Source organism: Notolepis coatsorum (genome assembly GCF_963971535.1).
Source record: "Notolepis coatsorum genome assembly, chromosome: 1".
Lineage (NCBI taxonomy): Eukaryota > Metazoa > Chordata > Actinopteri > Aulopiformes > Paralepididae > Notolepis > Notolepis coatsorum.
Window position 1 is genome coordinate 114,542,653 of NC_140165.1, and position 26,512 is coordinate 114,569,164.

A 26,512-nucleotide genomic window follows, 5' to 3' on the forward strand; every position below is an offset into this window, starting at 1 on the left:
CCCTGCAAAGAAGGGGACTTTCTCCATAGACAAATAGCGCTGGCAATCTATGGTATATCATTAATTTAACCCAAGGCAACCAAAGTGTTAATATAATATATATATATTATTTTTTTTAATTATATTCGACTAAGAGGTTGGCCAGTCGACTACGGCCCCTTTCGACCGATTAGTTGACTAATCGATTAATAGGGGTCATCCCTAGTAGGTTAGTATATTAGGACATGACAATAAGGTTAGTTAGGGTTATATTTTCATTTAAATTAAAAAAAATTAATTTCAGATGATGGTTGAAGCGGTATAAGAGCCTCATCATCAGCCCTTGGGACTAAAAAAACCCAGATATAACATCCCGAGTGTGGAGCAGTTTCCATCCAGGCTCCCCTCCCCCTGAAGACACCCACATCACTGCCCGTCCATCGAGGCTCCCCTCCCCCTGAAGACACCCACATCACTGCCCGTCCATCGAGGCTCCCCTCCCCCTGAAGACACCCACATCACTGCCCGTCCATCGAGGCTCCCCTCCCCCTGAAGACACCCACATCACTGCCCGTCCATCGAGGCTCCCCTCCCCCTGAAGACACCCACATCACTGCCCGTCCATCGAGGCTCCCCTCCCCCTGAAGACACCCACATCACTGCCCGTCCATCGAGGCTCCCCTCCCCCTGAAGACACCCACATCACTGCCCGTCCATCAAGGCTCCCCTCCCCTACCCCCGGAGACACAGGAATCTCCATCTGTTCATCGAGGCTTCCTTCCCCTCCCCCCCAGAGACACCAGTGTCACCAAAGTTTATAGAACTGACACTTAGCTATTGAACTGGGAGGTTTTGACCCCGACGTTGAGAGAGCTGCTGTTGCTGCTGCTGAGGGAGTCCCCGATTCAGTCCCCGTCTTGGATAGAGGGAATCACTGTAGCTGGGAGTCCCTGCTTCAGCCCCCGTCTTGGATAGAGGGAATCACTGTAGCTGGGAGTCCCCGATTCAGTCCCCGTCTTGGATAGAGGGAATCACTGTAGCTGGGAGTCCCTGCTTCAGTCCCCGTCTTGGATAGAGGGAATCACTGTAGCTGGGAGTCCCTGCTTCAGTCCCCGTCTTGGATAGAGGAAATCACTGTAGCTGGGAGTCCCTGCTTCAGTCCCCGTCTTGGATAGAGGGAATCACTGTAGCTGGGAGTCCCTGATTCAGTCGGTGGTCCTTCGATCCCTGTTTTCATCTCTTCTGCAGCGGTTACTGGTACCCTGGCCGTTTCCACTGGTATGGGGGCTGCCGCCGCTGTTGGCGTTTCTGTTCATGCCGGTGTTCCGTGTGGCTGAAGGGACATGTGCCCACGTGCCCCTCAGGTGCTACAGTGGCAGATATTAACCACATGCACGCTGCACGCTGCTCCTCACGTCGAGTATCTGTTCAGATTTACCTGCGTTAGCGCCATTTGCTTCGACGTGCCTCACCAATTAAAGAGAGACTTTGACCTACTCCTCGACACCCACAGGAGTGCTCAGGATCACGGCCCTTTTCAGATGCATTTGGGGACATCTGCGAGCTGCACCTCTGGCTAAAAGGTTATTCTATGTATTGGGATATTCCCTTCATCGATAGGCATAATCTTTTTTTTGTGAAAATATTTTTTGTGAAAATATAGGTAGGCATCAGTGATGAATACCTAATTTATTTAAATTGGTCTTCCTTCTGTACTGTGTTGTAATAGTGAGTTTTATTTCAGCAAACATTACTATCATTTTAGTATACTTTTTTAAGCTGCGACCAGCTGCTCTATATTGTAGGTCATTCTGTCTGTGGGTTGGTGTGCGTGTTCATTTTAATTGGCTAAAAGGGGGTGTGGCAATGGGAGTGGTATATCACAAAAATGTGCATAACTTCCAGAATTGAACAAGATTCTGTGGAATGGTTGGTCATGACCAATAGGACAGCTGATTAACAACAAAGAGGAGTGTCAGTGGGAGTGGCCTATAACAAAAAGGCACATGACTTCTAAATGGATTCATGTAACATGACACTGTTGAATTGCTCTTCCTTTTGCACTGAACACGTGTCATAGTAGCCAACAGTCATGAAGGGTCATGATGACAATGATCTCCTCTTCTCGTCTCTCCCCCTTCTAGCATGTTCCGTCTTGTCCTGGTTTGAACTCAGAAGGCTCTCCTTATTAGGGGGTGGGAATCACCAGAGGCCCCCAATAAGATAATGTTCTCAGTCTGTTCACTTCACTCCAGTTGGTTTTATTGCAGCAAAATGGGACTGTCGAGCCAAAAAATGAATAAATAATTAAATAGATTTACAAATCAATACCTTGCATCAGTGTATCGCTATAATATTGGCACGCAAAATATTGCGATAGATTATCTCTCCTTCTTTCTCCCCTCTCCTGCTTTGTCCTCTCTTCCTCCCTCTCACTCTATCCATCTCTCCTTCCATTTTATATGCAGTTCTCATCAGTTCATCCCCTTCATCTTTTTTCCTCCCTCCCCCTCCGTCTGGACGTCTCCTCTCCACGATATTTCAGTCCAATTAGGCGTCGCTGGCAGGGAGTGTGATGATAAAAACCTGATCAATGGTGTGATCATGACAATAAGGGGAACTACTGTGGGTAAAAAGCAGGGAGATGCTGAGCTCCATTAGATACTAATGGAAGCTGTGTACGAGCTAAGCTGAAACAATGCCCCCCCCCCTCGAAGAATCAGGTCCCCATAATGTGCTTCATATCCCTCTCCTTATCCCTTATCCCCCCCCCCCCTCTCTCTCTCTCTACCATCTCCTTTTCTCCTGCCTCACGTCTACCTAAACTCCTCCATTTTCTCTCCTTGGTTTCATTTCGGTCAGGACTCAGGCCTACTGGCTGCTATGCAATTCAATCATGAAACCAGACTGCTGGTCAATGACGTGATCACGGCAATACAAAAGAATGAGAACAGGCTGGGGGGAAAAAAGAAGGAATTTTGGAAGACATAATTTTGTGCACACACTTTTCCTTGGTGGTTAAATCTTATGGAGTGCATCCTAAAAGGAACATGCCAACATTATGGGAAATGCGCCCAAATGGATGGAAGCGAATACGAGCTAGCTAGCCTAGCTTTTGACCAAAAACACCTCTCCCAGAGTTTTAAGCTAGGCTAGTGGTCCGTATCCACAATTTCCACGTCCATTAATTTGTCCTAAACTAGGCTAGCTTGCAGCCGGATAGCTTTCTACTGAACACACAGAGGAAATTGGTATCTAAATCTATCTTCTTCTCCGACTCTGGAGATGACAGTAAATGCATTTCCCATAATGTTCTTTTAAACACCCATACTGTATAGGGGTCCATCCTATGGGAGAGGGGGACCTGGGCGTGGTCTATAGGGGTCCATCCTATGGGAGAGGGGGACCTGGGCGTGGTCTATAGGGGTCCATCCTATGGGAGAGGGGGACCTGGGCGTGGTCTATAGGAGTCCATCCTATGGGAGAGGGGGACCTGGGCGTGGTCTATAGGGGTCCATCCTATGGGAGAGGGGGACCTGGGCGTGGTCTATAGGGGTCCATCCTATGGGAGAGGGGGACCTGGGCGTGGTCTATAGGGGTCCATCCTATGGGAGAGGGGGACCTGGGCGTGGTCTATAGGGGTCCATCCTATGGGAGAGGGGGACCTGGGCGTGGTCTATAGGGGTCCATCCTATGGGAGAGGGGGACCTGGGCGTGGTCTATAGGGGTCCATCCTATGGGAGAGGGGGACCTGGGCGTGGTCTATAGGGGTCCATCCTATGGGAGAGGGGGACCTGGGCGTGGTCTATAGGGGTCCATCCTATGGGAGAGGGGGACCTGGGGGCGTGGTCTCCGTTCAAGTGCCCCTTAAATACTAAATAATTCTATCCTACTGGTGGTTAAAGGCCCAATCTGTCATTTATTTTTGGAACATATAAATGTGTATTCACTTACATTACTTTGATATGTAGATGATATATAAACTGTATTGGAACTTTATTAACCCGTTATAAATCAGAATATAGATCCGTTTCACTCCAGTGTTTACAAACATTACCGACGTAAACCTTTCACAGCCACAAAACACAGTAAATACAATTAAATATCTACATTGTTGCCTAGTGTTGGTCCTTGTATCGAGAGCCCAGTCAATCAACTAGAGAAAGAAAACATGTCTCTTATTTGTAGGTGGTGGGGCTTCCCATTAGTTTACTTTTGGATCAGATTTCAGTTCTTCAGTCTGAAAGGGGATAAGCTCACGGCCCTCAGACAGAAAGGGGCGGGGGCCCGGCCAAGTCCTTTGTTGCATTCATCTTATACATTTTTTTGTAGTATTATTTTTACATCAAATGTTTCTGATTCGGGTGATCTGAGCAAAACCAGGATAGATTTATAAAAAGAAGGAAACTCCATTAAAAATTATAATGGGAGGCATATGTTCAAAAAACAACAACCTCAAACCACGAAGAAGAAAATAACAGAATTTGCATTCCTGTCATTTCTCTCCTCCTCTCTCCTTTATCCTGGTTTGATCTCTCCCTCTCTCTCTCTTATATCCAACTCTTCATCCCTCCTCTCCCTCCATCCATCCCTCTGTCCTCACCTGGTTTGAACTCAGGGATCTGGGCCTGGTAGTCTCCTCCCACTCTGATCATACTATCTGTAGGGAGAAAGAGAGATACACGAGTCATATGTGGAGGGAGAGAGAGAGAGACATGAGTTATATGTGGAGGGAGAGAGAGAGAGACATGAGTTATATGTGGAGGGAGGGAGAGAGAGACATGAGTTATATGTGGAGAGAGGAAGAGAGAGACATGAGTTATATGTGGAGAGAGGGAGAGAGAGAGACATGAGTTATATGTGGAGAGAGGGAGAGAGAGAGACATGAGTTATATGTGGAGAGAGAGACATGAGTTATATGTGGAGAGAGGGAGGGAGAGACATGAGTTATATGTGGAGGGAGGGAGGGAGAGACATGAGTTATATGTGGAGAGGGAGGGAGAGAGAGACATGAGTTATATGTGGAGAGAGGGAGAGAGAGACATGAGTTATATGTGGAGAGAGGGAGGGAGAGAGACATGAGTTATATGTGGAGAGAGAGACATGAGTTATATGTGGAGGGAGGGAGAGAGAGACATGAGTTATATGTGGAGAGAGGGAGGGAGAGACATGAGTTATATGTGGAGAGAGAGAGAGAGACATGAGTTATATGTGGAGAGAGGGAGGGAGAGAGAGACATGAGTTATATGTGGAGAGAGAGGGAGAGAGACATGAGTTATATGTGGAGAGAGGGAGAGAGAGAGAGACATGAGTTATATGTGGAGAGAGAGGGAGAGAGACATGAGTTATATGTGGAGAGAGGGAGAGAGACATGAGTTATATGTGGAGAGAGGGAGAGAGACATGAGTTATATGTGGAGAGAGGGAGAGGGAGAGAGAGACATGAGTTATATGTGGAGAGAGGGAGGAAGAGAGACATGAGTTATATGTGGAGAGAGGGAGAGAGAGAGACATGAGTTATATGTGGAGAGGGAGGGAGAGAGACATGAGTTATATGTGGAGAGAGGGAGAGAGAGAGAGAGACATGAGTTATATGTGGAGAGAGGGAGAGAGAGAGACATGAGTTATATGTGGAGAGAGGGAGAGAGAGAGAGACATGAGTTATATGTGGAGAGAGGGAGGAAGAGAGACATGAGTTATATGTGGAGAGAGGGAGGAAGAGAGACATGAGTTATATGTGGAGAGAGGAAGAGAGAGAGAGACATGAGTTATATGTGGAGAGAGGGAGAGAGAGAGACATGAGTTATATGTGGAGAGAGGAAGAGAGAGACATGAGTTATATGTGGAGAGAGGGAGGGAGAGACATGAGTTATATGTGGAGAGGGAGAGAGAGAGACATGAGTTATATGTGGAGAGAGGGAGAGAGAGACATGAGTTATATGTGGAGAGAGGGAGAGAGAGAGACATGAGTTATATGTGGAGAGAGGGAGGGAGAGAGATGAGTTATATGTGGAGAGAGAGAGAGACATGAGTTATATGTGGAGAGAGGGAGGGAGAGAGAGACATGAGTTATATGTGGAGAGAGGAAGAGAGAGACATGAGTTATATGTGGAGAGAGGGAGAGAGAGAGACATGAGTTATATGTGGAGAGAGGGAGGGAGAGACATGAGTTATATGTGGAGAGAGAGGGAGGAAGAGAGACATGAGTTATATGTGGAGAGAGGGAGGGAGAGAGAGACATCAATAGACAATAAACTGGATGACATCCGAGCAAGGATTCAATATCAAAGAGACGTTAGGGACTGCAATGTCCTTTGCTTCACCGAAACATGGCTCACACCGGAGGTTCCAGATCACGCAATTCAACCAGCGGATCACTTCTTTATCCATCGCAAGGACAGATCAGCAGAGTCCGGTAAACAACGTGGAGGAGGTATTGCCTTCATGTTTAACAAAAATTGGAGTGATCCAACGAACGTGAAGGAATTATCCAACCACTGCTCCCCAGAACTGGAATATATAACCATCAAGTGTCGTCCTTTCTTCCTCCCGAGGGAGTTAACGGCGATCGTCCTGATCGGAGTGTATATTCCACCGCAAGCCAGCAACAAGGTTGCGCTCTCCAGACTACACAACGAGGTAAATAGAATACAAGTGGCTAACGTTAACGCCGCCATTTTAGTACTGGGAGATTTCAATAGCGCCAATCTGAGAAAGGTATTGCCTGACTTCTATCAGCATGTGACTTGCAACACCAGAGGCGGTAACATCCTAGATCACTGTTACACGCAATTTAAAGGTGGCTACAAGGCTCATTCTGATAGTGGCTTTGGTAAATCAGATCACGCGTCAATTTTTCTTTCACCAAAGTACAAACCGAGAATTAAAAGTACTCCCGTAGTCTCGCGAGAGGTGCAGAAATGGGATCCGACGTCAGAAGAGACGATCCGGTCAGTGTTTCACCACACAGACTGGATTGTGTTCCGCGACACAGATAACATTAATGCCTACACGGAGACAGTGCTGGACTATGTTTGTACTAGGGTGAAAGAAACAATCCCCACTACCAAAATGAAAGTTTACCCAAATCAAAAACCCTGGGTAGACAAATCCGTCCGTGAAGCTCTGAGAGAGCGCACCAAAGCATACAATGACGGCCTAGTGGCAGGCAACATGAATGACCACAAGGTGGCGCGACACAACGTAAGGAGGACAGTGTCAGAGGCCAAACGGCGCTACAGGGATAAAATTGAACTCCAGTTTGAACAAGCTGACTCTAGAGCTATGTGGCAGGGGCTCAAAACGATGACAGACTACAAAGGCGCCTCCCTCAAACTGAACAGTGACATCTCCTTAGCAAACGACCTCAATACCTTCTATGCGAGGTTTGATGCTGGTAATAACAACACCAGCTCACAAGCCTCGGCAATGGGGGGGGGGGGGGGTCGGCTGCTGATGGAGGCGCAGTGTTCAGGGTAACAGAGCATGAGGTGAGGCGGACCTTTAAAAAAGTGAATATCAGGAAGGCAGCAGGTCCGGACGGCATCCCCGGCCGCGTCCTAAAAGTCTGTGCCGACCAACTGGCCCCAGTATTCACTGACATATTTAACCTGTCCTTAGAACAGGCTGTCATCCCCACCTGCCTGAAGAAGTCCACTATTATCCCTGTACCCAAAAAATCCAAGCCTGCTTGCCTCAACGACTACCGCCCTGTAGCTCTCACCTCCATAGCCATGAAGTGCTTTGAGAAGCTAGTAAAGGGCTACATCTGCTCCTCCCTCCCCATCAACATGGACCCCCTGCAATTTGCATACCGCCCCAACAGGTCCACGGAGGACGCCATATCCCATGTGCTGCACACAGCAGCATCACACCTGGACAAGAGGCAGGGGAACTATGTGAGAATGCTATTCATCGACTACAGCTCGGCATTCAATACCATAGTCCCCTCCATACTCATAGCCAAGCTCAGGGACCTGGGCTTGGGCTATGACCTCTGCCAGTGGGTCTTGGACTTCCTGACTGGCAGACCCCAGGTGGTGAGAGCAGGCAACTGCACCTCCTCATCCATCACCCTCAACATAGGGGCCCCCCAGGGCTGTGTTCTGAGTCCCCTCCTCTACTCCCTGTACACACACGACTGTGTGGCTCAGCGGAGTAGCAATACAATCGTCAAATTTGCTGACGACACAGTGGTGGTGGGCCTGATCTCTGCCAACGACGAGAGGGCCTACCTGGAAGAGGTCAAGGTCCTGGCGGGATGGTGCCAGGAAAACAGCCTCTCCCTGAACGTCAGCAAAACAAAGGAGATGATTGTGGACTTCAGGAGGTCGGGGGTCAAGGACTACAGCCCCCTCAGCATCGACGGGGCACCGGTTGAGAGAGTCAACAGCTTCAAGTACCTCGGAGCCTACATATCCGAGGACTTGACATGGACCACACACATTAACAGTGTGGTGAAGAAGGCACGACAACGCCTCTACTTCCTCAGGCGCCTAAGGAAGTTCCAAGTCAGCCAGAAGATCCTTAAGAACTTCTACTCATGTACAATAGAGAGCATCTTGACCGGCAACATCACCTCCTGGTTTGGGAATAGCACTGCAAAAGACCGAAGCAGACTACAAAGAGTGACACGTGCAGCCGAACGCACAATTGGAGGGGGGCTCCCCACCCTCCAGAACATTTACTACAAGCGTTGCAAGGGCAAGGCTAAGAGAATCATTAAAGACTCCAGTCACCCGAACAACTGCCTCTTTGAACTGCTGCGGTCAGGCAAGCGATACCGGAGTCTCAAGGCGAGCACAGAAAGACTCAGAAGTAGCTTCTATCCCCAGGCCATCAGGCTGCTAAACGAACAATGAATGAACACTACACAACAACAACCACCAAACGCACATAGCACACACATCCACACGCACACACTCACTTTAAACAAACACACTGTAGCACCCACTCCACACACTTTATAGCACACACCCACTTTAAACAAACACACTGTAGCACCCACTCCCCACACTTTATATTTATGGATGAAGGATTGCACTACAACTCGTACACCTTACTGTAAATTGTACCTAAAATTGTACCTCATCCCATTTCTGCTTTGCACTAGATAGTACTGTACATTAGTACACTGCATAGTATTGTGTATTGTATATTATATGGTAACTCAGAACATTGTACATATGTCTATACCGAACACTGTGACCTCATTTTCTTCTTCTAAATTCATGCTATATTATGTTATTATGTTATTTGATACTATCTTGTCTAGCACAGTCTCTGGAGCGTAACAGTAAGAAGCATTTTGTATGAAAGTATTCTGTACTTCTGTATGACAACTATTAAAGAACTTGAACTTGAACATGAGTTATATGTGGAGAGAGGGAGGGAGAGAGAGACATGAGTTATATGTGGAGAGAGGGAGGGAGAGAGACATGAGTTATATGTGGAGAGAGGGAGGGAGAGAGACATGAGTTATATGTGGAGAGAGGGAGGGAGAGACATGAGTTATATGTGGAGAGAGGGAGGGAGAGAGACATGAGTTATATGTGGAGAGAGGGAGGGAGAGAGAGACATGAGTTATATGTGGAGAGAGGGAGGGAGAGAGAGACATGAGTTATATGTGGAGAGAGGGAGGGAGAGAGACATGAGTTATATGTGGAGAGAGGGAGAGAGAGACATGAGTTATATGTGGAGAGAGAGACATTAGTTATATGTGGAGAGGGGGAGGGAGAGAGAGACATGAGTTATATGTGGAGAGAGAGACATGAGTTATATGTGGAGAGAGGAAGAGAGAGACATGAGTTATATGTGGAGAGAGGGAGAGAGACATGAGTTATATGTGGAGAGAGAGACATGAGTTATATGTGGAGGGAGGGAGAGAGACATGAGTTATATGTGGAGAGAGGGAGGGAGAGACATGAGTTATATGTGGAGGGAGAGACATGAGTTATATGTGGAGAGAGGGAGAGAGAGAGAGACATGAGTTATATGTGGAGAGAGGGAGGAAGAGAGACATGAGTTATATGTGGAGAGAGGGAGGGAGAGAGAGACATGAGTTATATGTGGAGGGAGGGAGAGAGAGAGACATGAGTTATATGTGGAGAGAGGGAGGGAGAGAGACATGAGTTATATGTGGAGAGAGAGACATGAGTTATATGTGGAGGGAGGGAGAGAGAGACATGAGTTATATGTGGAGAGAGGGAGGGAGAGACATGAGTTATATGTGGAGAGAGAGAGAGACATGAGTTATATGTGGAGAGAGGGAGGGAGAGAGAGACATGAGTTATATGTGGAGAGAGAGGGAGAGAGACATGAGTTATATGTGGAGAGAGGGAGAGAGAGACATGAGTTATATGTGGAGAGAGGGAGGGAGAGAGAGACATGAGTTATATGTGGAGAGAGGGAGGAAGAGAGACATGAGTTATATGTGGAGAGAGGGAGAGAGAGAGACATGAGTTATATGTGGAGAGGGAGGGAGAGAGACATGAGTTATATGTGGAGAGGGAGAGAGAGAGAGAGACATGAGTTATATGTGGAGAGAGGGAGAGAGAGACATGAGTTATATGTGGAGAGAGGGAGAGAGAGACATGAGTTATATGTGGAGAGAGGGAGAGAGAGAGAGACATGAGTTATATGTGGAGAGAGGGAGGAAGAGAGACATGAGTTATATGTGGAGAGAGGGAGGAAGAGAGACATGAGTTATATGTGGAGAGAGGGAGAGAGAGAGACATGAGTTATATGTGGAGAGAGGAAGAGAGAGACATGAGTTATATGTGGAGAGAGGGAGGGAGAGACATGAGTTATATGTGGAGAGAGGGAGAGAGAGAGACATGAGTTATATGTGGAGAGAGGAAGAGAGAGACATGAGTTATATGTGGAGAGAGGGAGGGAGAGACATGAGTTATATGTGGAGAGAGGGAGAGAGAGAGACATGAGTTATATGTGGAGAGAGAGACATGAGTTATATGTGGAGAGAGGAAGAGAGAGACATGAGTTATATGTGGAGAGAGGGAGGGAGAGAGACATGAGTTATATGTGGAGAGAGGGAGGGAGAGAGACATGAGTTATATGTGGAGGGAGGGAGAGAGAGAGATGAGTTATATGTGGAGAGAGGGAGGGAGAGACATGAGTTATATGTGGAGAGAGGGAGAGAGAGAGACATGAGTTATATGTGGAGAGAGGGAGGAAGAGAGACATGAGTTATATGTGGAGAGAGGGAGAGAGAGACATGAGTTATATGTGGAGAGAGGGAGAGCGAGAGAGACATGAGTTATATGTGGAGAGAGAGACATGAGTTATATGTGGAGAGAGAGACATGAGTTATATGTGGAGAGAGGAAGAGAGAGAGACATGAGTTATATGTGGAGAGAGGAAGAGAGAGACATGAGTTATATGTGGAGAGAGAGACATGAGTTATATGTGGAGAGAGGAAGAGAGAGAGACATGAGTTATATGTGGAGAGAGGGAGGGAGAGAGACATGAGTTATATGTGGAGAGAGAGAGGAAGAGAGACATGAGTTATATGTGGAGAGAGGGAGGGAGAGAGACATGAGTTATATGTGGAGAGAGGAAGAGAGAGAGACATGAGTTATATGTGGAGAGGGGAAGAGAGAGACATGAGTTATATGTGGAGAGAGGGAGAGAGAGACATGAGTTATATGTGGAGAGGGGAAGAGAGAGACATGAGTTATATGTGGAGAGAGAGACATGAGTTATATGTGGAGAGAGGAAGAGAGAGAGACATGAGTTATATGTGGAGAGAGAGAGGAAGAGAGAGAGACATGAGTTATATGTGGAGAGGAAGAGAGAGAGACATGAGTTATATGTGGAGAGAGAGAGGAAGAGAGACATGAGTTATATGTGGAGAGAGGGAGGGAGAGAGACATGAGGTATATGTGGAGAGAGGAAGAGAGAGAGACATGAGTTATATGTGGAGAGAGAGAGGAAGAGAGACATGAGTTATATGTGGAGAGAGGGAGACGTTCCACTCTACTGGTTAAAGTTGCTTACTCGTGAGTAGTACGTTCATTGATAAAGAAAAATAATGTCCACAGCCGCTCCGGTGTAAAACAAAGATATCCAAATGGTTTATTTCTCTTCCACAGCGAAGTCTTTCTGTACAGAAGTGATCCTAAAGCTATTTTCCTAAACTAAAACGTGTTTGGCCGTTTACTGCCATGAAATATTCACGTCACTACTACAAGGTAAGAAAACTGTATTTTCCCAGTCTCCAAAATATATATCAAGATGTATCCATCAGTGGACCAATTGCATGCTTTTGCAGAGGACAAGAAGCCTTCAGTCGACTCCTTCAGACATTAAGCACCGCCCACAGCCCAAATGGAATGATACAAAAATATATATATAAGTATAATATATATCATACGTTTTTTTTTTTTTTTTTTGTAGACTAATAATCGACTAACGGCAAATTCGACTATCCAAATCCTTAGTCGGGGACAGCCCTAATGATACACAAATGTTCTAGAATGTTTGATTATGACATCATACTGTGACATCACAAATGTTCTAGAATGTTTGATTATGACATCATACTGTGACATCTCAAATGTTCTATTATGACAAATAAGACGGTTCAATGACTTTAATCCAATCAATATTCCTAATGCCGTTTCAATGTAAGGTTATAAAAATAAACATAAACATTCATATAATACAATAACCTAAATATACAGCTAAGCCCCATTGTATTCTGAAATGTAGACTTTAACAGTGTAGGCAACTAAGCCAATAGAAATAAGGTATAACTCATGAGTGCTTTGGCTCCTATACAAAGAGAGACATGAGTTATATGTGGAGAGGGGGAGGGAGAGAGAGACATGCGTTATATGTGGAGAGAGAGACATTAGTTATATGTGGAGAGAGAGACATTAGTTATATGTGGAGAGAGGGAGGGAGAGAGAGACATGAGTTATATGTGGAGAGAGGGAGGGAGAGACATGAGTTATATGTGGAGAGAGAGACATGCGTTATATGTGGAGAGAGAGACATTAGTTATATGTGGAGAGAGAGACATGAGTTATATGTGGAGAGGGAGAGAGAGAGACATGAGTTATATGTGGAGGGAGAGACATGAGTTATATGTGGAGAGAGGAAGAGACACATGAGTTATATGTGGAGAGAGGAAGAGACACATGAGTTATATGTGGAGAGAGGGAGAGAGAGAGACATGAGTTATATGTGGAGAGAGGAAGAGAGAGACATGAGTTATATGTGGAGAGAGGGAGGGAGAGAGACATGAGTTATATGTGGAGAGAGGAAGAGAGACATGAGTTATATGTGGAGAGAGGAAGAGAGACATGAGTTATATGTGGAGAGAGGGAGGGAGAGAGAGACATTAGTTATATGTGGAGAGAGGGAGGGAGAGAGAGACATGAGTTATATGTGGAGAGAGGAAGAGAGACATGAGTTATATGTGGAGAGAGGGAGGGAGAGAGAGACATTAGTTATATGTGGAGAGAGGGAGGGAGAGAGACATTAGTTATATGTGGAGAGAGGAAGAGAGAGACATGAGTTATATGTGGAGGGAGGGAGAGAGAGAGACATGAGTTATATGTGGAGAGAGGGAGGGAGAGAGACATGAGTTATATGTGGAGAGAGGGAGAGAGAGAGATGAGTTATATGTGGAGAGAGAGACATGAGTTATATGTGGAGAGAGGGAGGGAGAGACATGAGTTATATGTGGAGAGAGGGAGGGAGAGACATTAGTTATATGTGGAGAGAGGGAGAGAGAGAGACATGAGTTATATGTGGAGAGAGGAAGAGAGAGACATGAGTTATATGTGGAGAGAGGGAGGGAGAGAGAGACATGAGTTATATGTGGAGAGAGGAAGAGAGAGACATGAGTTATATGTGGAGAGAGGGAGGGAGAGAGAGACATTAGTTATATGTGGAGAGAGGAAGAGAGAGACATGAGTTATATGTGGAGAGAGGGAGGGAGACATGAGTTATATGGAGAGAGGGAGAGAGAGAGAGACATGAGTTATATGTGGAGAGAGGGAGGGAGAGAGACATGAGTTATGTGGAGAGAGGGAGGGAGGGAGAGAGAGAGACATGAGTTATATGTGGAGAGAGGGAGAGAGAAAGACATGAGTTATATGTGGAGAGAGGGAGAGAGACATGAGTTATATGTGGAGAGAGAGACATGAGTTATATGTGGAGAGAGGGAGGGAGAGAGACATGAGTTATATGTGGAGAGAGGGAGGGAGAGAGACATGAGTTATATGTGGAGAGAGGAAGAGAGAGAGACATGAGTTATATGTGGAGAGGGAGGGAGAGAGACATGAGTTATATGTGGAGAGAGAGACATGAGTTATATGTGGAGAGAGGGAGAGAGACATGAGTTATATGTGGAGAGAGGGAGAGAGAGAGACATGAGTTATATGTGGAGACATGAGTTACAGTAAGCACCTTGAGAGCTCACTGAGTTTAAAGTGTGCTATATAAATGAAATCTATTATTATTAGTATATGTGGAGAGAGGGAAGGAGAGAGACATGAGTTATGTGGAGAGGGAGGGAGACATGAGTTATATGTGGAGAGAGAGACACAACTTATATGTGGAGAGGGGGAGGGAGAGAGACATGAGTTCTGTTTCGTTAAGGGGCTCTGCTTGGCATCACCTACTGCACTCCCTCGCGTACGTGCACGCGTACTGAATAACATTCCACAAATATACCTTTAATACCAGTATTAGTCTGACCACACCCCTCATCAGCTTACCTTCATAAGCAGGTGTGTGGTCACCTGCTCTCCTCCTTCTCGCTTTCACCACAAGGAAGTGCCTTCGGTAGTACCCCACTTGACGTGTTTGTTAGTTGAAAAGAGTTGTGACTGGTTTACATTGTGCTTAATCTTTTCTTCTCTCACTTTGTTGTATAAGAAAAGGTTTGGGTCATAATGTATTCCGCGGAGAGTAGACCCGCTAGACCTACTCTTCACCACCGGTTCTCCATTCCCGCCTCCGTCGTGCGCTTCGGTGCTGGGCTGTTGCCACTCTCGTGGTTGCCGACCCAGCCCGGGAGACTGCCGGTGGATAGTTTTCCTCACAGACGAGCCGAGGGTTCGGTGCCGTCGCTCCGGCGATGGCCTGATCTCGACTCTGGTTCCTCTGGTTCTGGGGAATCGCCCGTTGATGAACGGGGAAACTGAGGACTTCATGGAGGAGGCGGACGGATTCTTGTATGATGGTCCCGTGGAGGAGAGTATCCCTCCTCCGGAGACCCCGGAGGGGGGAGAAATGGCTCCATGGGGCGCCTTGTTCGAGGATGTCGAGGAACCACCTTGGCCTCATCAGCAGGATGCCCTACTGTCGGCCGCATCGGATTGTGGCTCCTTGACCAGTCGCAGCCTGCTGTATGCGAGGGATGCGGGGTCGGTGGAGGAAGGTTCGCAGGGGGAACTGCAGGCCTCGTTTCCCGAGCTCATGGCGGTAGCCGCCACCGCAAACGGTGTGCCGCTGCCGCTGCCATTGCCTGCACCTGTCCCTGATGACCTCATAGGCCATCCCTGGCAGCGTCCCCCAGTGAGAGGGGTGGACGTTGTCTACCCATTTTTCCCATCGATGGGGGCCTATGTTCGTCGGGGTCAGGCGGTGTCCAACATCATGGGACTAACTCCCGCCTACGTACCAGTTACGCGGGTGTCGGGGTTAGTCAAAGGTATGGGGGAGGGCGTGCCTCGGCTTGACAATCCGATGGCCGCGCTCCTCTGTCCGGATATGGTGTGGGAGCCACTGTGCAAGCCGGTCCTCCAGGGGAAATCGGCTAGGCGATTGGCTTATTGGGGTGACCAGTCATTCATCGCTGGTACACAATCGCTGGCTGCGGCGTCTAACATCGCCCACCTGGCTAGATTTGTATCGGGGATAATGACGGGCGGCACGGATCTGAACGAGGTAAAATGCGATCAGATCACCCAGGCTGCGGGAGCTGTCCTGCACCTTTCCCAGGTGCTGGCCATAGCCATGGGGAAAGTGCGCGCCCTGGCCACCCTGGGCCAGCGTCACCTTTGGCTGGAGCAGGCCCGTGTGCCAGAGAAGAAGAGAGCCCCTCTTCTGACGGCCGCCCTCTCCGACGCTGGCCTGTTCGGGAAGGCCCTGCAATTGATGACCTCAACATGCAGAGAAATGGCAGAGGAGAGATCCGTCCTTCAACCCCATTTTCCGCCTCCCGTCCTTGCCGGTGGGGGCAGAAGGCTTCCGCGACGTCGAGCTGTCTCCGTCGCCGCTACCACTGCCTCCGCCGCCGCTGCTGGCCCTGCCAAGAGGGCCAGGGGACGAAACGGCACTTCGGCCACCGCCGGCCCATCCCAGACCGGAGGAGACGGTAGGGAACGTCGTGTCCAGCAGACTGTAACCTACCGTCCCTCCGGGGCTCCCCGGGGTGGCAAGACTCGAGCGGCGCGAGGTGGCAGACGCCGTTAGGAGTGACTTTTTCCCCTCTGTGTCCCCTCCCCTACACCCTTCCCGGCCCCTCTGTGATATTGTGCCTTACACTTTATTAGTTTTAATAAAAAAAGTTCCCAGACATAAGGGGGACTGTGTTTGGCCGAACAAACTGTGTGTTTCTTCATACAAATCATATGGTGGGGTTGTGTATATATGAATCTACCCTGTTTACGTTGGGGGGTGAGTTGTGTTGTGTTACGAGGTTAAGCAAGGTCTGCAACTTACACTCGGTAATAGGTTCTATTTAGCTTGATGCTCCACAAGCAATTAGAACTGGTGTTATTCCATTGCTTTAACTAAGTATATGTGTTTTCACAATGCTGTGTTGTTAGTTGCAGTAATACTCGTACGCACACTTTTCACGGCCTAGCCGTTACTCTCGTTCGGCGTTCTTTCCTATGTATGACATAGGCAACGGGTATGGGATTCACGCACAGGCGACTTGTGTTTTGTTGTAAACCCTTTTACACTTTTTGTGGGTAGCAGGCATTGTATTAGCTTATGCTATGCATTGCTTTCTACCGGAGGTTTTTCAAGATGGCTACGGTTGTGTTTCTGTGTGTAGGGATAAAGGGTGTGTTTTCGGGAGGGGGTGTCGAATAAACCCCTCCTTTTTCCCACTTGATTGGTTTAGAGGATTTTTGATCTTTTCTGCTGAGCCAGTCAGGGCCAAGCCAGTGCTTTGACAGGGGGGGGGGGGGGGGGGGGTATTCTACCGACTCCTGTTATGACAGGATCCGGTGGGTTTTTCCCCGCCCGTTGTAGCGTTGTTGCTATGGCGACGCCTTCCATGAGCTGGTGTCTTAAAGATGTCGAGGTTGGGCGCAGGGCTTACAGGCCTGCTGCGCCCGGTTTATGTGTCAAACTTGAGTCTATTGGTCACGTGTCTCACAGTTTACATATCTTTTTTCTTGACCGTAGTCTCATGTGGGAAGGTGTTTCTGGGAGGGTCTGGTCTTACACTCTGATTAAAAGGAGTGACTGGATTAAAATCATGTGAAAAACAGGGTTTTTACTCCCAGCTGTGCAGTTGGGTCATACGGGTGATGCCTTTTCTTTATTTTTATAAAGAGTTGAATGTGTCTTGATGGATTGGAAATGAGGGTCCCTGATGGAAACAAGACTAACATCTTTCTCAGGTCTGCCTCCCCTTATCTTTTTGTGTGTATTCCTGTACTGCAGTCTGTTGGGTAAATTTTTTCATTCATTCATTCATGGAGTTGATTGCATCTCGCCCCTCTTGTCGTTTCCCTGGGCGTCTTGGGGATTCAATATGGTGGTCTAAACGGCCTATTGTTGATGTGGGTATGTCCGAACGCACACATAGTGCTGGCTCAGGATGTGCTTTTGGGCCATTTGCTGACTGGCGCGCCTTGTTTGCTTGGGTGAAACAGCGTTTTTATGGAGCAATTGGGATGGGGTTTTTTCCTCTTCCGACATCCTGTGTGTTGTCGATGGGTTCCCGTTCATGTCAGGGGATGATGACGGAATGGGTCTGGACATATGGGGAAGGGTCTCACGCCCTAGGGGTGGGCCACCGGACGCGGTTCATACCGACACGTCTGGGTGGCGCCTTCTTTTTTGTGTTGGGATCAAACGCGCATATCTGCCCCTTCTCCTGGGGTTGGCAGGTCGGCGTGATTAGGGCACGGGACTGGTTCTGGTCGCGCTGGTCCAGATCAGTTGCACCCGTTGTCCGCTGGGGATGCAGATCTGCTGTTCTGGTACCCTGAGGGACTTGGGTTTTTTTCAGGGGGAAAAATGCTAGGTCGATCCGGGTGTCACAGGGTTGAGCGTTATGGGACCCTTGTTGGGTGCGTTGTATTCTGCACTGTCGTAATGGCTTACGGCCGTGCCGACCTGTACGCGTCCGATCTCGTCGGATCTCGGCCGCTGTACGGGTTGGTCTTGGTTGGTACTTGGTTGGGTGACCTCCTGGGAATACCGAGTGCGGGGTGCTGGGGCTGGTCTTCCATTTTTACGCTCTTCTCTTGCGTTTTGGCGCCGAGGAGCCTGTTGGGTGGTTTTAACCTCCTCGGGGACCCTGTGCTCCCCGTATCACCGGGCCCGGTCCGGGGTGATGCTAGTTGACCCGTAGGCCCGGGATAGCCCTGTTGGGAACCGGAACGCGGGCTGCGGCGGTGCCGCAGGTGTGTTTCGGGGTTTCTTTCCTGAGGGGTTATGGGACCAACCATTGCATGGGGTGATGCCTGGGTGGTTGGTTCTCTGGTGTGTTGCTGCAGTGTCAACTCCCGGTTCTCCGGTTGAGGGTGCCCCTGCACGTTCATGACGTCTGCCGATCGTATGGGCTTTTTCTGTGGGCAGCTGTCAGGGGTCGAGTGGTCTACGGATCCCACTTCTGACGTGCTGTTTGAAAGCTTGGTTATGCGACAACGCCAGCATACGCCCCTTCCGCCGGGGCGGCTGTTTCAGCTGTCCTTTCTGGCGCCTGCCTCGTCCGCAGTTTCCAGGCTTGGGTTGACAGCCTGTTGCCTGGTCTTTTTCCCCGGTGCACTGCCTGCTTCCGTTGGTTAACTCTTGTGTGTTGTGACCATGCTGTCTGCCTGTTGCAGGGCTTGTGTTCCAGGCGGTGTGCTGTTGGGGTGGACAGGGCCCGCTCGGCTGAGGGGCCTTTTGTCCGAATACGCTGGCGATGTGGGGGGCGGGGTCACTAGGTGCCCCCCTGGTGGGGTCTTGATGCTGGCATCATGGACTTCTCCGGGCCCCCATTCCAGGGAGTCCAGTCCTTTTGGTGGGTCTGGGTCTTCCTTCGCGCTCCGCTGCTACGGCCTTGCCACGGGGTTGGGTTTGCCCTTGACCCCGTGATTCTGGGGGCAGTGACGAGGTTGTTCCTACGTTCATCCCCGGGTGGCATGCGGGTTGTGCGTGTGTGTAGTCGTGGGGTCAAGCCACGGTCTGCTCACCCTGTGCGTTGGGTTGCTTGAGTGCCTCTTCGCACGGTCGGGTCCGTCGCCCTCCCGTGAGGCCCCTAATAGGGGGGATGCCCTCCATTAGGGGGGGTCGGGGGGGCTCGGCCCTCCCTGTTCTGATGGTTGTGGGGGGCTGTCAGCGGGGTGTATTTGTCAGCCAGCGGCTCCGCTTGGCCTCCCTTGTGCAGTAGGTGATGCCAAGCAGAGCCCCTTAACGAAACAGAACGTTAGGTTATGGCTATAACCAAGTTCTGTTAGTTGGGGCGACGCTTGGCATCAGACGGCCGCTGCAGCCCTTGACCTCACCTTGTGGTGAAAGCTTGGGAAGGAGGAGAGCAGGTGACCACACACCTGCTTATGAAGGTAAGCTGATGAGGGGTGTGGTCAGACTAATACTGGTATTAAAGGTATATTTGTGGAATGTTATTCAGTACGCGTGCACGTACGCGAGGGAGTGCAGTAGGTGATGCCAAGCGTCGCCCCTAACTAACAGAACTTGGTTATAGCCATAACCTAACGTTATATCTTGTGGAGAGAGGGAGACTAAGGCTGTCAAAGTTAACACATCATTATTTGAATTTTATGCAAATTTGCAATGCATGAGGGTCATCCTTTTGTGTTAAATGACTGCATAAAGCAAGCATTTGTTGACTCTCATGTTGATAAGAGTATTAAAACTTGAAAAATATCCTTTTAAGGTAGATTTAGAAAAGGAAAAGAAAAAGCGATTAATTTGTGATTAATCACGAGTTAACTATGGACAATTATGCGATTAATCAGATTAAGAGACATGGGTTCTATGTGGAGAGAGGGAGGGAGAGAGAGAGACATGAGTTATATGTGGAGAGAGGGAGGGAGAGAGAGAGACATGAGTTATATGTGGAGAGAGGGAGGGAGAGAGAGAGAGACATGAGTTATATGTGGAGAGAGGGAGGAAGGAAGAGAGACATGAGTTATATGTGGAGAGAGGGAGGGAGAGAGAGAGACATGAGTTATATGTGGAGAGAGGGAGGGAGGGAGAGACACGCGAGTTATATGTGGAGAGAGGGAGGGAGAGAGAGAGACATGAGTTATATGTGGAGAGAGGGAGGAAGGAAGAGAGACATGAGTTATATGTGGAGAGAGGGAGGGAGAGAGAGAGACATGAGTTATATGTGGAGAGAGGGAGGGAGGGAGAGACACGCGAGTTATATGTGGAGAGAGGGAGGGAGAGAGAGAGACATGAGTTATATGTGGAGAGAGGGAGGGAGGGAGAGACACGCGAGTTATATGTGGAGAGAGGGAGGGAGAGAGAGAGACATGAGTTATATGTGGAGAGAGGGAGGGAGGGAGAGAGACATGAGTTATATGTGGAGAGAGGGAGGGAGGGAGAGACACGCGAGTTATATGTGGAGAGAGGGAGGGAGAGAGAGAGACATGAGTTATATGTGGAGAGAGGGAGGGAGAGAGAGAGACATGAGTTATATGTGGAGAGAGGGAGGGAGAGAGAGAGACATGAGTTATATGTGGAGAGAGGGAGGGAGAGAGAGAGACATGAGTTATATGTGGAGAGAGGGAGGGAGAGAGAGAGACATGAGTTATATGTGGAGAGAGGGAGGAAGAGAGAAGAGTTATATGTTGTGGAGAGAGGGAGACACGAGTTATGGTTGAGGGGGAGAGAAGAAGCCTCCTCTCACAGATCACACAATCTGTAGAGAGATTCCTCTCAAATCCATTTGAAAACGATCATTTAATTTAAAAGTGTGTGTGTGTGTGTGTGTGTATGAACAAGAGAGAGAGAGAGAATACTGTATGATGAAGCAAGGCATGTGGGTGGACAATTAAAATTGTAGACCTGGCAGAAATAACCCCAAAAACAATACATATAAAACCCGATTAGGAATCTAAAAAGACAGGTGGAGAAGAGAGAAGAGCAAGTGTGATAAAGGTCTGTCAGATTGAAGAGACGAGAGAGAGACAGACAGAGAGTAGGGGGAGCAGAAAGAGAGAAATGATGAGCAGACCAGGAAAGAGTGACAGAACGAGGAAGGATGAAAAAGGGCGACAATGCGAGAAATATGGAAAGAGAGCAGAAAAGAGAACAAATCAGACATTAAGCAATCAGTGCTGAGGCAAGGATGGAGAGAGAGAGGGAGGGAGAGAAGAAGAGGAGAGACGGGGGTGGATGGATGGATGGAGCGATTGCTACATTATGGTTGGATCATAGATGGCTAGATGATGGATAAATGGAGTGAGTAAGATGGAAATGGGGGGGGGGGGGGTTCGAGAATGTTCTTTGTGTAATTTATCTAGCAATCACATCTTTGTCCAAATACTGGGGAAATGGGCGTGGTTCAAGACGAGAACAAACCAGTCGTCCACAACAACTGAATGGACTGACCATATGTCACCCCTTCTTCCAGGTCATTCTTGACCGGTGCGGCCGGCCGGGCATCAGCACCGATTCACAAGGTCCAGATTCTATATCGACTACGTTAGGCTCGATGGCACTGGTTTCAAACTCAGCTGAACTGAGTTTCCATAACAGTTCAGCAGAAACTCTAGACAAACTCCAGACGTCTGCAGGACTGGGGAGACTCTCCACTGTAACGGCAGACAAACCACGGTTCGGTACGTACTTCAGTTTTGAAGTCATTCATTGGGTTCATTTCGGTTCAGTGGGGGGAAGGTTTGCAGATCGTGGCTTTTCATGTTCCACTCGGGGCGACATAGTGTGCAGTTATAATTCGAATTAATAATCAACTGGTTAAAAAAGAAAACATATCTTTTTTCAGTTGCAATTGTGCAGTATTCTTCCATATATATATAAAGATATGTTTATGCAGAGATGGTCACTTGTAACTTTGTACCTGGATACACACAACATGAGTCCTTTTCGGACTATAAGCCTGCGGCTTTTTCCCCCATTTTTCGACCCTGCAGCTTATATAACGGTGCGGCTTATATGTGACTCGACGTGACCAAACCCGAAAATGTAAAAATCAAAATATTGCTTTTTTGACTGCATTGAAATGTTATTTATCTGTTCCCTTATTTGCTAAACTTAATACAACTTGTAAATGAGTTAATTCTTGTTATTTGTCCGACAGTATTGTGTCCCAATGCTAATTACATATGGTAATTAAACATTAAAACACCTGCGGCTTATAGTCCAGTGCGGTTTATATATGTACACATCATTCAATTTAGCTGCTGCGGCTTATAGTCAGGTGCGGCTTATAGTGCGAAAAGTACGGTGCCTCCCTCCCTCTTTTTCGTTTCTTTTCCTATGTCCTTGAAAAATATATATATATATTTAATAAATGTTTCCTCCCCTGGGTTGTTTATGAGGCATACTTGGCTTATACTGCTTATTTTGTTCATGCTGAATATTTTGAAAACAAATTGAATAAGCTGGAAGAGCTTGAGTGGCAAATGTCATTGACTATGTGAATCAAGTATAATCTGTATGATCAATGCAACGTGATGTTCACTATGACACAAAATATAAAAAAAAATAAAAAAGTAAAAGAAAAGAACATACATTAGATTGTTAAATGAATATTAGATTGTGAAAAAAAACAGGTCTTCTAGGTAGGTAGGTCGTTTGCGTTCGCCATACTATTAGGCTATGCTAAATTACAGGTAATCTCTCAGTGGTGTGCGTGGGCTGAACGAACAACATCCTGCCCTTTGCGCAAGTTATATTTTGGGAGGAGGGGGCTTTTGAGTTTTAAATTAACGTAAGGTATTCATTGTATTCATTTGGTACACAGCGCGTACTGAACTGAAGGTCCCGTACTGAAACGGTTCGGTACAAATACGTGTACCGTTACACCCATACTGGCTCCATCCATCTCGTCTGTGCTTACTGCTTACTGACCAAGCACTTGGCCCTAAATGTAACTAGGGATGCACCGATCCGATATTGATCCCGATATGACAAAAATAGCCAGATCGGGTATCGGAGACAATTTAAATATTGATTTATTTTATATTTTAGAGTAATTCTGTGTAATCCCAGGAAACGCCGCTATGCAGCGTTTAGTGCATTTCACTAGAAACAGTGGCATTCCTCGCCTGGATCAACAATCAATCTGAAATCAACGCTATATTATCTGTATTATGTTTCATCATACATGAAAGGGGGGGGGGGGGGTTCTATGCTTCGATCGTCACCAATGGAATATGTTACACACACACACGTTAGGATCGCGGGGAAGGGATTCTTCGATCAATGCAATATTGATACCATATAGCCCTTACCTTGACTAGGATGTACTGCAAAAAGAGTATTCCAATTATCTGATCGCCATTCCAAGTATTGACGTCGATCGTGTTGCCAACATAATCCACCAAAGAACATGAACCGGGAGTGCTTGATTATCCTCAAACCATGTGTTATAACCGCTCACCATGCCCGATTAGGAAAACCCGGACCGGACTTTTTAGATCGACGTACAGCCCAAGAGTTTCCAAGGATGTGCAATACCGGCGGTATTGGACGTTTGCGATCGCAGACCCATTCCCAATGATAACATCAGGCTCCCTCGATGGATTATGAATAGAAATAGCGAATAAAATAAATAATGACCAAAACCCGACTATACTCGGGTCTGGCGCCGAACGTTCGGCGAGTTAACCCGACTATACTCTGGTCCGGCGCTCAAAGTGTTAATTTGTTACATTTTGTTTCACTAAGTTAGGAAAGTAATGTTTTAAGTCAAGCCTGATGTTGCCTTGCACAAAATAATGACCCCAGTCTCTTCCACACAGTGAGGTTAATTGAACAATGGGTATCGGATCGGTACTCTGTATCGGCCGATACCCAAAGCCCAGGTATCGCTATCGGGACTGAAAAAGTTGGATCGGTGCATTCCTTAAATGTAACTGCCCCAGAGCCATGTACCATCTAATACTGCAAGATGTACCTTAACTCATTGAGCGCCACAAGCTTCCCCCATCCTTCACTGTCTAGCGCCAGCTTTTCTTGACCATTTTCACAATATTTCACGATCTTTGCAGAGCTATTGTATATTCTATATTATAGCTATGGAGACAATAGTATGGCTCATTTGACAGACACTATTTATAGTCCAACATGTAAAAAAGAGTTTGTTTCTACACACTGTAGTTTGTAGTTTATTACACGCTAAACATGGCCCCTTTTCCAAAATAGTCCAGTCTTTTTCCATAGATTGTGAGATAAAACGTGTTATATGCAATAAGCCCAAATCGTTCTGGTTGATCCCCTGAACCCCCAAATCAAAGGTATATACCATGTACACATGTGCCTTCACAAGATCATCAAGGGGAAAATGCTATCATTACAAAACGCTTGGTTTAGGTCCGGTTGAGGAAGACACTGATCGTTAAAGAAACATGTTTCAGGTTCGGTAAAATAGACATAGGGGGTCCTTACCTTAGCCAGAAGGTAATCCAAAAATAATAATTCCAATGATCCCATCAGCGATCACGATTACTAGTTTATATGTAATTACACATGTTTATGGGAAACTATAGGTTTTGAGGCAAGCCGATCTGCTAGCGATTGCTTTACAAGAGCTCCTCCCCCTCAGAGCGAGTCTTGATAGTCCAGTTCATTCATTGTCTCTACTGATCCCTTTCTATCAGAGTTCAAAGGGTGGGCGATACTGCCACCTGGTGATATTCGATCTGCATTGCAATTCCAACATAGGCAAACGAGCCAGGGGCGGCTAGAGTGATCCGGGTAATCATTTAGAACGGGGATCAACGGAAAAATATCAAAGGATCTAAAAACGTATTATTACATGTTTGGCGCTCAAGCGTTGGCGGTGAAACACGTAATATTACGTGTTTGGCCCCCAATGAGTTGATATATATATATTTTTTTCTTCTCAGACAATCCAGCTGCTTGTGGAGCTTCTACCCTGGCTGAGCAGGTGGGAGGAGGGGAGAGTGAAAGCTTCTACCCAGAGGCTGAGCAGGTGGGAGGAGGGGAGGGTGAAAGCTTCTACCCAGAGGCTGAGCAGGTGGGAGGAGGGGAGAGTGAAAGCTTCTACCCAGAGGCTGAGCAGGTGGGAGGAGGGGAGGGTGAAAGCTTCTACCCAGAGGCTGAGCAGGTGGGAGGAGGGGAGGGTGAAAGCTTCTACCCAGAGGCTGAGCAGGTGGGAGGAGGGGAGGGTGAAAGCTTCTACCCAGAGGCTGAGCAGGTGGGAGGAGGGGAGAGTGAAAGCTTCTACCCAGAGGCTGAGCAGGTGGGAGGAGGGGAGGGTGAAAGCTTCTACCCAGAGGCTGAGCAGGTGGGAGGAGGGGAGGGTGAAAGCTTCTACCCAGAGGCTGAGCAGGTGGGAGGAGGGGAGAGTGAAAGCTTCTACCCAGAGGCTGAGCAGGTGGGAGGAGGGGAGGGTGAAAGGCACAGAGAACGAGAAGAAGGGAGTATGTAGGTGGGTGGAGAGGGTGAAAAGGAGAGAGCAAGGAGGGGAAGTGAGAGAGGTGGGCCGATTGCGGGGATGAACAGAAGTTCCACTGTACTGAAATGGATGCAGTAGACTAGATGTACAGACAAAGATGGAACAGATGTACAGTAGTTCAAGAAAATTAATAGAGTTGTTCCGATACCGATACCAGTATCGGAAATGCCGCCGATACTGCCTAAAATGCTGGTATCGGCGAGTACCCTCTAATTCTGCGCTCCGATACCATAGGACGTAATTTATCAACAACACTGCGGTCTGCTGAGTGAGCATTATAAAACAAATGTGTTTTTAATCGACCGTGAATTAAAGTGTCAATGCCATTTGTAATTTTAACAGCAGATACTTTCTTTAAATGCCATGGTCCCGACAGAGCGCTGTTGACGGGGAGCTCTGCATTAGCTGAACAGCTAACCAAAAGCTAGTTTTAGCTTTAACGTTACCTTGGCTAAAGTTGGGGCTATTGATAATCCAGCAATAATGGCTGCAGACCTGCAAGCAAAGTACAGCGAGTTGGCACAGGAGTATTCCAAGATAAATCACATTTACACCAGTAACGTTAGATTTCCTTGTTTCCATCTAAAGTTAGCTCACGTTAACCTAGCTCACGTTAACCTAGCTCACGTTTACGTGGTCACTGATCTAAGTTACCTCTCGTACACAATTAATGACATGTTGCGGACAGCCATATCGG

General features: G+C 47.6%; 1 protein-coding gene across 1 annotated transcript in view; it reads right to left on the bottom strand.

The window, feature by feature from the left end:
* rcor2 (REST corepressor 2) overlaps positions 1-26,512 on the bottom strand; it is a gene marked incomplete at its 3' end in the record, with an annotated part of 116,954 nt that overhangs the window by 59,926 nt on the left and 30,516 nt on the right. The window contains exon 3 of the mRNA XM_084321376.1: positions 4,583-4,639. Within this exon, the coding sequence (XP_084177502.1) occupies positions 4,583-4,639 (57 nt within the window). The remainder of the gene's footprint in view (positions 1-4,582; positions 4,640-26,512) is intronic.